Raw genomic sequence first — 11,601 nt, 5'->3', positions numbered from 1 at the left:
TTTCGATTTACGTGTAATATTATTTTATAGAAGATTGTGTGATTGAAAATAAGAGAGAGAAAAATGAAATGTGATATAATTTAATTTAATAGTGATCAAACAGGGGCTAGTTTTGACAACTGAAGTTTGCACATTACTAAGCTCCATTTGGCCTCCATTACATTAAATTACATTATATTTCATTTTTCTCTCTCCTATTTCTAATCACACAATTTTTCATAAAATAATATTACACGTAAATAAAAAATTTTGACTTCTTTTTCAACCACTCATTTAAAAAAAAAAAACATTATTTCACCCATTTTTACTTTAAAAAATGGGGGCCAAACGGTGGCTAACTATTATTTGAAAATATGTTCATACTACAAAATATTTTACATGTAAACTCAAATTTTTTTTTAATACACATTTCTAAAAATTATTATTCAAACATTATTTTTTTTCCAAATAATAATTATCAAACAAAGGCTAAAATGGATTTGTTTTGTCTCATTTCCCGAGTTACATGAATCCGACCTTTTTCGATTACGTGATGTGCAAAAGCAAGAAAGTGATAAAAAAAAATAAAATAAAAATCTCTTTCACTTTAATATAGCTCGGGCTGGTATGCTAATTTTTTTAAAAAGAAAAAACGAATAAATATTTTCGTTCAAAAGATTTCTATTATAGTTTTATTAAAAATAAAAATAAAATAAAAAATCTCCTTCCTAAAACCTAAGTACACCTTTCTCGCCCCATCCCTCCTTTTGTGTCCTTTCTTCCATTTTATTCGAAAACTCGTTGAAGTTGAAGGATGGAAGAGAGTGGAGCGGGGGAAATGAAAAGGAAAGTTAAAGACTATTATTTTATGAATACGTGATGAAATGCATTCCATATTGAGGTGGAATGCATAAAGTTAAGAAACAAGTTGACATTGATAAATGGATAAATAAACTTAACATCACAATCTCGAAAACTACATCATATTTTATTTGTTATTAAAGTTTCTAATCTTTTTCTATTTTTGCACTTTAGTTCTCAACTTTTTTCGTTAGATTCTTATTATCAGCCTTTTATTAATTTGCACATTTTCTCTCTAATGAGAGTTTTTGTTTGAAAAAAAATGCTACAAGAGCATATAAAGACTTATTTGCCTCGTATTTTTTAATAATTTAAAAAATAACTGATACAAAGTTTGACAAAATATTTGTCCCTTGTTTCAATGCATCTTAGCGGAATATTAGGGCAAAAGTTGCTATAAAAGACAAAAATGTGTTAATTAATTGAATGTTAAAGAATAAAAATGCGATAAGCAAAAGTGAGCGATTATTGGACCCTTTGCAATAAAAATATGATGAAGATAAACAAATGGATTAGTTTCATCCAGGACCGGTCCTGTGATTGTCGGGGTCCGAGGCGAGCCCCCAAAATGAACGTAAATGCAAAGTTCAACGATATATTATGCAATATATTGTTAACTTAAAACTAAAGATTAAAACAACAAACAAATATCTCAATCATTTCACAAATAATGAAAAAACTATTTTCCTCCTTTCAATATTTAAAAAAAAAAAAAAAACTTTGGGCCAAAATAGGCCCTTTGTGGTTTTGGGCCCGAGACACAGCCTGTGCCTAGGATCGGCTCTGGTTTCATTCATGATCATCGAACTTTTTGCTTAGTGTCATCTTTACCACCGAACTTTATTTTCTTTCACCATGACCATCGAACTTTCCATTTAGTGTCATTGTTACTATCAAACTTTTCACTTTGTGTCACCATTTCCATCGAACTTTGTAAAATAAATAGCACTGGGGTCTCTCACCTTTGAATATTTTGATGATGTGTTCCAAACCTTTGATTTTTAGCACTAGCAGTCAGGGGCGGAGCTAGAGATTTCCTCCACAGTGGGCACAATTTTAAGTGTCGGCTACGGTGATTTTTTTGTCGAAATTAGTCTATGAACAAAAAGGGCTTCATGTGATCAATGCAAAGTACATTTTTTAACAATAGATAAGATGTTGGGGTTCATTGTACAAACAATAAATTGATGGGCCAATAAATTTGTAATAGGGCCTATTGTTTTTCTTTCAAACAGCCTAACTAAAGAGAAGGCCCAAAATCTAAAAATTGGCCCAAGTGAACTTTTCTTCCTCCTCCCCTTCTTCTTCCATGTCGGCAGCTGTAACTTTTTTCCTCCTTCCCTGCTTCCCTGTCGGCGCCAATGCCTACAGACTGCAGACACACTTTCTTCTTCTTTCGTCCCTTTTCTTCTTCTTCTTTTTGGTTCAGTACAGACACACTGAATTTTCCTGTGTCAAATCCAAAGTCCAGTGTGTGCATCGGCCTGCACTGGACTCCATGTAGCTCTGCCCCTGCTAGCAGTCAAAAAGTTTCCAAATGTCTATCTCGAGGTCTTTTTATAATTAAAAACATTAGTTTGACAATGAAAATGTCAACTTTTGATTAAAATGACCAATGCCCTTAGTTTGATTTAAAATAGATAAAGAAATAAAAAAATGTAGGAATTTTATGAAACTTTAAATCTTAATACGTGAAAACCTAATTACTTTATTGTCAAAATCCTCTATATCAAATAAAGAAAAAAAAATGTAATAATTTTCTTGTAATGAGTATATAAGTTGTAGTTTTTAATGCTTCTTCCTAGAGAGATTCTAACAAGGTAGAATGACTAATCATACTTCTTATCATGTCTTTGAGTGTCCTGTTTCGTCTTTGAGCAACACCGCACGCTAGAGAACCTAGCATGGTGTACTCCGGGATTATTCCACATTCTTCTAAAAATTTAGTAGAAGACCCTGGACATTATTCTCCTGATCCGTTATACTTGCCATAGTATTCATCGCCACGATTAAATCTAAAATGTTTTATTCTTTTGTTGAGTTGATTTTCAACTTCAGGCTTCGACCTTATAAGCTTTGAACATGTCCAGTGATTGGGATTTCTCATGAATGAGATATTGGTAGCCATAATGAGAATAATCATCTATGAACGTAACAAATGACTGTTGATTAATCTAGGAAGCCGAAGGGAATGACCCATAGATATCCGTATGAATTAGTTCTAAGACGTCCAAAGTTTTATTGGCACCTAATATCTTTACCCATTTTTTTGTTTTCCCTTAATAAAATTCGTACAAACGCTTAAGTCTAAAAAATCAAGGGTATCAAGAATTTCTTCTAATACAAGCTATACGATTCTCTTTCGAGAAATGTGATCCAAATGCTTGTGCTATAATGATGTATAATTCTTATTGGTTAATTTACATTTTAATACCTCGTGAATTCACATGCAACGTTTCATTATAAGAGGCAATCGAAATAAGCAAGTATAGATTATCACATCCAAATAAAGAACCAGTACCCACAAGATTTGAATTAAGAAAAAGGACTAAATTTATTATTTCCAAATGAACAAGAATAACCAAATTTGTTTAATACAGAAATAGAAACCAAATTTCGTCTAAAAGACGATACCACAAAGTCTCTTTCAAATAAAAATAAAAATCATTCTTCAATAATAATTTAAAAGTCTCTGTAGTCTCAACTTCAACTGATTGTCGTCGTCCACATAGATGAATCTTTCAGCATCATTTGACTTTTGGCTGTTCAGGCAACCTTGTATAGACACACTTATATGAGTAGTGGCACCGAAATCAATCCACCAAGTATGTCTATGTACTGAAGCTAAATTAGATTTAGAAAAATCAAAGAGAGAAATATACATTTCTTTACACGTCAAGTGTAATATTTGTTACAATCTCTTTACAAGTGTCCTAGGTTTCCACCAAAGTAATAGCCAGATAATTCATCCTTTTTAGTCCTTTGCTGTTACTTTTGAGCTGGACCGCTCCCTTATTTTTTCTTTTCTTGAACTTGTTCTTAGAAGTACTAGCTAAGTGAGCACTTTCTGTCGTGTCTTACTTTAGCCTTTCTTCTTCTTACACATAGTATAAAATGAGCTCATTTAGTTTCCACTTCTCCTTTTGACAGCCGTAACTAACCTTGAATTTATTGTATTGTGCAGGAAGAAAAATCAAAATCAAAAGCACAAGCACAAGCACAAGCAAATCATCAGACAGCTCAAGCTTTAGTGTCTTAAGTTTTGAAACAATATGAGACATTTACATGATGTACTCTCAAATATTTCATTTACCTTTATACCTTAGTGAAATTAAGTTCGTCAGAAGCGTACTAGTTTCAACCTTATCGCATTTGCAAAGATTTTTTCAATTTCACCAAGAAATTCATTAGCATTAGTTACCTCATCTGACATGGTGTCTCTGAATGATTCTCGAATTCCACGCTTCATAATCATAAGACTTATACGGTTTGAACCATCTCACTTATCAAAGTTCCATTTTTCAACAGTGAAACTTTTATCCGTAAATGCAGCAGATTATTGATTCCTTAACACAAGATCTAAGTTCATGCAACTAAGAATGATTTGAATGTTCTCTTTTCAGTTTTAATATTGGTTCCATTTATCACGAGAACAGAGTTGATGTTGACAGATATTGTGGAAGCAGAATAGTTAATTGAATGGAGAATAAGTGGCAGCCATGTTACTTTTTCCACGTATAACTTTAAATTGAATATAGAATACAACCTTAATACATCAATTATAACCATACTAAAAAATTCAACAATTAATTTCTAAAATTGTTATATTTGAAAACATATCCTTAATTTGAAATTTAGGGCTAAAATTTACATCCCAAAATTGAGAAATCTATAGTATGAATTTCAACCCTAAAATTCATCATTTAATCTCAATGATTTAACATGAGTTGGCTCTTATAACACTTGTAGGAATTATATGAAACTTTAAATCTTAATAACATGAAAACCTAATTACCATATTGTCAAGATTCTCTATGTGAAATCACTAACAAAAAATAATTAATGTGGAATATACCTTGATCCATTGATTTGTTTCTCGAATAATGAATTTTGAATTATAATATATAAGTCTTATTTTCCGGATCTTTAATATTGATTATTGTTTATGAATTCTTGAATTATTAAATTCTTCTTATTGATTCTTAAATTCCTTTTGTGGGTTTTGAATATTTCTTTTTTATATACTTTCTATCTAAATTCTTGTGTTGATGGGATGATAAAAAAAAATGAGAAATTGCATATGAATTGGGGATTATAACTCTATATATATAGTTTTTATATGTATTTCGTCCATCGCGAAAAACAATTATAAAGGAATCCGGTTTATAAACATATAATCCAGCCCATGCTTTATTCAAATACCCTAAGCCCGATTACTTAATTATTTATTAGAGTACTTCAATTTTAGACCTAACTTTAAAATAGCATTTATAAGCAGTTAATTACATATGTAGACCTACATGGCAAATTAATAATTTCCCAACAAAAATAAGACAAAATAAAATTGTATTTGTATCTGTTATCTATTATTTAAAATTTGAATTTGTGTTTAAATTAATGATGGTGGTGGTGGGGGACAATGATGACGCATATTTGGTGGAATTGGTTTGGGAAATGAGGGGAAAGGTGTGGATTGGCCTCGATTTTTCTTTTTTCTTTTTTTTTTTACCCTCAAATTTTTGTTCTCTATTCTTTTTTCTACTCTTTTGTTTAATTCTAATTATTTCGATTCTTCTATTTTAAATCAAACTAAGGATTCAATTATCATTTTAATCCAAATTTGACCATTTAACTGTCAAACTGACTTTTTTTTATTAAAATCTCAATTGCTATTTTAAAGTTTTGGGATTTTGAGTTCTAGAAATAAAAGGTTAGGGACCCAATGGTAAAAAAATTCAATAGATAGGGGTCGCTTGTGTTATTTACCAGAACTTTATTAGAACTAAATTAAAGTTTAATGCTCATGGTGTCTATGAGTGAAAAGTTCGGCAGCCATGTTGAAATAAATAAAAGTTCAGTGGTCATTGAAAAAAAAAAAAAGTTTGATGATCATGGTAACACTAAGTGAAAAGTTCGATAACCATGTAAAATAAATTAAAGTTCATTGGTCATTGTGACACCAAGTGAAAAATACGACGATCATGGATGAAACCATAATAAAAATTGTGGTGTGAATATTGTCGGTGTTCGAACTCACAAAAACCAAATCGAATTTACCTTTAGTTTAAGGGGAGTTTATAAAGATTCAATACACTAGGTCTACTCGGCCCTTAACAGGTCAGCTCGATCCATGTTCGTCGTCATCTAGAAGCATTATCATTGCAATCCTAAATGCAGGTCTCTTAATGACGTCAGCACCGCTCGAATGGCCAATTCCAAAACGACAAGTGACACCATGACATCAACAATAATTTTCAGCCAATCAAAATTCAAACAATGATTACTTAGGTGAAAAGTAATCATGATCTAGACCACACCTACAATCTCGGAATCATGATGATCCATTCGATCGACCTCAACAACCTATCACAACCTTAAGCCCTTGCTTGGTGGGAATTAAAATTAGATATTTGGTAAATTTTGATGGAAGTTTTTGAAATATGTGTTTGAAAAGTTATGGGACTCATGAAATATGTTGTTAATTTTGATTGTTTGACTTCGATTAGAATCTTACTTTAATCAATATCAAATAAACGCTAAATTTGGACGGTGACAAAAGTAATCTTATACTACACAATAATTAAAAGAATTAAATATTTGTTTATTATTACAAACTCCGTCTGTTAGAAGTAGCTTCTTAAGACTTGAAAGTTGAAACACACTTAAAAAAAAATGAAAACAAAAAATATTCTCGTTTGTAGTTTTATAATATTCCCACCTTCAAAGGCCAAAGCATATTCGTCCTTTTCACCTAAAAATAAAACAAAATGTAAAAATTGTTGAGTTTTCTAAAAGTTGATCAACCCTCAATTTATTGGAATTTTATGCTAGCACCATCGGAAAGAGAGGATATGATTTATATATTTCAACATATTTATGTTCGGTATAAAATTAACATTGACACGATTTTACTTATTTTTGTGAAATTATATATTACTATAAAAGAGATTTACAATGAAGGGTGCATTATAAAGCAATCCGTATTCCACTTTTTGCTCTAAAAATGAAGAAAGACGTGTAAATAAATGACAATTTGGGTTTGAATAAACTATTTCACGTTTTGTCAGACACCCTTAGTCATAATTTTTTTCAACAATTTCTTTGGAAATAATAGGTCACTGGTTATGTTCTCATTTATTCTTAACATGTCTTCCACAAGTCTAAGTCTATACCCTCGCTTCCATACTTAGCTTGTGTCTAAGCCCCATTTTCTTCCATTACCTCTCATTTTCTTCAGTAAAAAATGGAGGGCCAGTGGGACCCACGTTTCTTTTGCATGGATTGTCCCTGACACATAGGGTTGCAAATGTTGAATTCCAAAATTGAAGACAGTCACAATTTTATGAAAATGACGTTACTGCCCCTCTTATGGATAATGACGTTGCTCACATGAGAATAAAGACAAAAAATCATTACGTCTATCCACGTTAGCATGGAATTCATTTTCGGGCATGATTTTGACGAAAATAATATTTTTGCATAGATTGCATCGAGACAAATTCGCACATTACAACATGCATTCCATTAGTAAATTACGCTTTCATACCGGCTTTTAACAATAAGGTAGCGTTAACCTAGTCAACGTATGGTGTGCGCTATGTAATCTTGTAATTGGGTCCACGACACATTCTCGTCCGCAACGACATCCTCTTCCGCTGCTAGTTCGTCTTCCTCATCGGGTAACTCAACCTCAACTTCTTCATTGTCGACTTCCTCGGCCCTGTGGAATCCTTCATCGAGTCGTCCGTTGCGCCGCAGGAAATTATGGACTCCCATTACTGCCACGACCACAGTGATTTGGGCTCGATATGAATAACTAGGCATCCTGTCCAGAATCTTCCATCGTAGCTTCAAAACTCCGAATGCACGCTCAATAATGTTTCGACATGATGAGTGATGAAAGTTGAACCTCTCGCATGCATTACGAAATCGACGTCGGCCGCCTCCATGATCGTGAAATTCTTGGAAGTGGTAACGTGCATCTGACCCCTTGTACGGTGCCATGTACCCCGGCCGATGTGAAAATCCAGAGTCCACCAAGTAATATTTCCCTTCAGCCGGTTCCGAAAAGTGTACGTCCGGACTATGCGCCGCGCGGGCTAGTATGCTGTTGTTGTGCATGGGGCCCATGCTTCTTGGTAACACAAATGTGAAGCACAAGTTGAAATCGCACGCAGCCAAGACGTTCTGAGTGGGCACCCCTTTTCGGCCTATAAAGTTAATTCTTTTACGCTGTGGCAACACCGCTCGCACATGAGTCCCGTCGATAGCTCCAATACAATCCTGCGACGTCCATTTTCAGTGCACGTCAAATACTCGAAAAAATTATGCTCACTGTTACTGGAGCACCAAGACAACATGTAGCAACATAAATGTACCTGGAACAACCGATATCGGTGCGGATCAGGGTGATGACTTGTAGCGCCACAGTTGTAGCTTTCATGAGGCCGGAACATGTCTGCTACCGGCGCACCGACGGCGCGAAGGACACGCTTGGAATAATGGTCGACGGTCTACAGTGAATATCCAAACAACGTTTGTACTTGGTGATATCCCTTCCCGTGCGCCATTATACACAAAAACATTCCAACCTGCTCGTACTTATCGATGCTCGTACTGTTTTCCAATCTGTAGCGATCTCTCAACACATGTACAAAGTGCCTGACCATGGGCGGGTACATTCTAAACTCCTGAAAGCACGTTTGGGGGTACACATGCATGTTCTGTGAAGATATGACCGCTTCGTGTTGTAGGAAATAAGTAACGGTGGGTCGGATCCGGCAGGAGGTATTGGCGTACCATCCGCTCAGCGATACGACAATACTGTAGCCACACCACCATATCCGCTTCCAAGTGATGCAGTACGTCTTCATCTGAACCATCGTCCGAACAGGAGTTCGACACGATGTCACAGTCGGTGTCCGATGACGTATGCGAACCGAACGTGTCTGTCATCTCCAACAACCGAAGGAACGACACAAAACTCAATTCATTGTACTCGTCAACATCAACTTGCAACTGTGATTCGGATAGTAGTTGCGTGACCCACTACTTCGCCAATTAGGGGAATAACCTTCTTATAACAGGATACTTTGCAATGCATGCAATCAACATTGTATAGTTAGTGCTGACAATTATTGATTCCACTAGCATGCCTATAGAAGGTGCAGTGACTGTGCGATATATGCGTTGTACCACGCGGGGAATCTTCGCTTCAACAGACACAATGTCATTTTCCTAATTGTTAGTAGTTGGATTCCAACGTTCACGTAATAATGGAGTCTGTGGGAAAACATTATTGATGCGCAAAGATTTGGCCCTTCCTAAATTGTTTACGTGGTTTGCAGTTATATGCAATACACGAACATACTGTTGATAATTATGGAGTCTATGCGAGTGCATTATATGGGGAAAATTATTTGCTTTTCTAGAGTCATTGACCTTTTTGTGAACTTGTCAGAGTAGGAAGACAGCGTTTATGCAGTGGTTGATTATGTGCTACGCAATTATTTATGGGGAAAATTAGTTGCTTTTCTAGAGTCATTGACCTTTTTTTGAACTTGTCAGAGTAGGAATACAGCGTTTAGGCAGTGGTTGATTATGTCCTATGCAATTATTTATGTCCAAATTTATTTATCTACCCTAAGCAATGACATCACATCAAGCTATTAGGGGTAGAATTATGTAAATGTACATAATAATTGAGTCCCCTGTAGGAACATATTTCTCCATCAGTTGTTGCTTCCTCACAGCTATGAGTCTATTTCTCTATGTTGCAGGAGCAGACTAAACACTTTAAAAAAACAATCTGTGCTACATACAGACTTATGAAAGTTTACAGTGTATGCCGTTCCAGCAGTTATTGAATTGTTACACGTTGTAGGAATATACGTCATTGAAAATATGTAATAGTTGTGTATGTGGGCACGACGTGTTTTAGCCCGAATTTTATCGTTCAGCGAGCTATTGACAGCCTTTACGACGTTCACGGGTACACGGGGATGAAATAGTTGTTGACGTGCATGGAAATGAGTCAGATGCAGATATTTTCATTACATTCAGCAGTACGAAATACATAGCGCACATGGTAGTAGTGCGCAAAACGTGCAAACAAGAAGCCGAACAACAAAGTATTATTACAACAACCCCTACGGATGATAATTTAGAAGGCGTTCAAACGAAAGCAAAGCAACGACACATACAGTCTGAGCATGATCAGGGGCTCCCAGAACCCGACATTTTGTCGCGTTCAAAACAATACGCGATTCACTTGTAGCGCATCTCCGACGTTTTAGCTGCACTGTACGTAACACGATTTTCGGAGTTTCGTAGGAACCACAACGTGAACATGTGTAACTCATCCTCGGCTTCGATAAGCCCAGTCGAAAGCATCATCTATGCTTTCGTGGAGAGTCATACGCCCCTCTTCTTTTGTGCGGATCGCAGAGGCCATCTCCTTCGATGCGCAAGCAAGGTTGTCCACCGACTCAGAAACCTCCCTCGCCCCGAACTTCTTCCGCTTCCCCTTCGCATGTTTTTCCTTAGGTTTCTTGCCGCTTCGATGCAGGGAGATATTTATCAAGGAGCTCGCTCTTCTTGGAGTCGGGTTGTTGCTCGAATCTGTCTTCTCGACATTGATAGGTAGAGTGTCGTTCAGATCATCTGAGTCGGAGTTGGCGCCCAAGTCAAACCCACGTTGCGATAGCTTCGTGGGTATCAGTGCGTATTTCATGGAGTCACAACTACCTCCAAACAGACGGCTATATTTATGGTAGATCTGCGTGTTGTCATTGTCCTTGGACTTTCCATACCGAGGGTTCTCCTGTAATCGAACACGGGAGCATTAGTAAAGTGTTAAGGAGTTGTTCAACTTTCAAAACGTTTCTAAGCAAGCTAGTATAACTTGTCAGAGTGTTTACATGTGGTTACCTTAATTTTCTGCTTCCACCACCATTCCGGAGCGTCAATTCTGCCCCCGGTGCTCAAACCACAAGCTATTCCCGTGCACTGGAGCAGCTCAAACAATAGTTTGTGGTTCGTGCGCATAGCACCCCAATGGTTTTTCAGCTGTGCAATAGTCCAGTTTTTCTCAGGATTTTTGTTGAACAATTCGCGTAATCGCTCCCACCCTGTTGAAGAGAAGCACTTTCCACGACGGTGTCCCTCTGCAGTGACGTGTTCGGCGACGAACATGAAGATCTTCTGCTCTCGAGGTTCCCATCTAGCACACTTGCGAGGCTCCGGCCTGTTTTCCATGTTCGGATTTGATGATGCGATGGGCATGGCGTCCGGATTTTGTGTCATATATTTCTACGCAAATGTTGCACATCATAGTTGTAAGAGCTTGTGAGAAAGCACAAATGCAGTGCAAAGGTGTGAATGAAATGGTAGTGTGGCAGCTCTTCAATTCAGTGTAATAATGTAATTGTAAAGCTCAACTAATTGCTTGCAATATGAGCTTCAAAGTGTGAATGAAAGGGTAGTGTGGCAGCTCTTCAGTTCAGTGTAATAACATAATTGTAAAGCTCAACTAATTGCTTG

At 36.0% G+C, this 11,601-nt stretch overlaps 1 protein-coding gene across 1 annotated transcript; it reads right to left on the bottom strand.

Annotated features, from left to right (window-relative positions):
- Positions 1-10,417: 10,417 nt before the first annotated feature.
- Positions 10,418-11,364, bottom strand: LOC111377721 (L10-interacting MYB domain-containing protein-like). Its single transcript, XM_023000851.1, has 2 exons — positions 10,990-11,364; positions 10,418-10,882 (listed from the first exon to the last, which is right to left on the bottom strand). The coding sequence occupies exons 1-2, from the start codon at positions 11,362-11,364 to the stop codon at positions 10,418-10,420; spliced, it is 840 nt and encodes a 279-aa protein (XP_022856619.1).
- Between the last annotated feature and the right edge of the window lie 237 nt (positions 11,365-11,601).

Source organism: Olea europaea, chromosome 3, assembly GCF_002742605.1.
Source record: "Olea europaea var. sylvestris chromosome 3, O_europaea_v1, whole genome shotgun sequence".
NCBI classification, from domain to species: domain Eukaryota; kingdom Viridiplantae; phylum Streptophyta; class Magnoliopsida; order Lamiales; family Oleaceae; genus Olea; species Olea europaea.
This window is presented reverse-complemented; position numbering and strand designations above follow the sequence as displayed.

Excerpts from the sequence above, each read along its gene's own strand:
- LOC111377721 (XM_023000851.1), bottom strand. The coding sequence starts at position 11,364 with ATGACACAAAATCCGGACGCCATGCCCATCGCATCATCAAATCCGAAC. Across the intron at positions 10,883-10,989 it reads GGTGGAAGCAGAAAATTAAG|GAGAACCCTCGGTATGGAAA; the intron begins GTAACCACATGT and ends GTTCGATTACAG.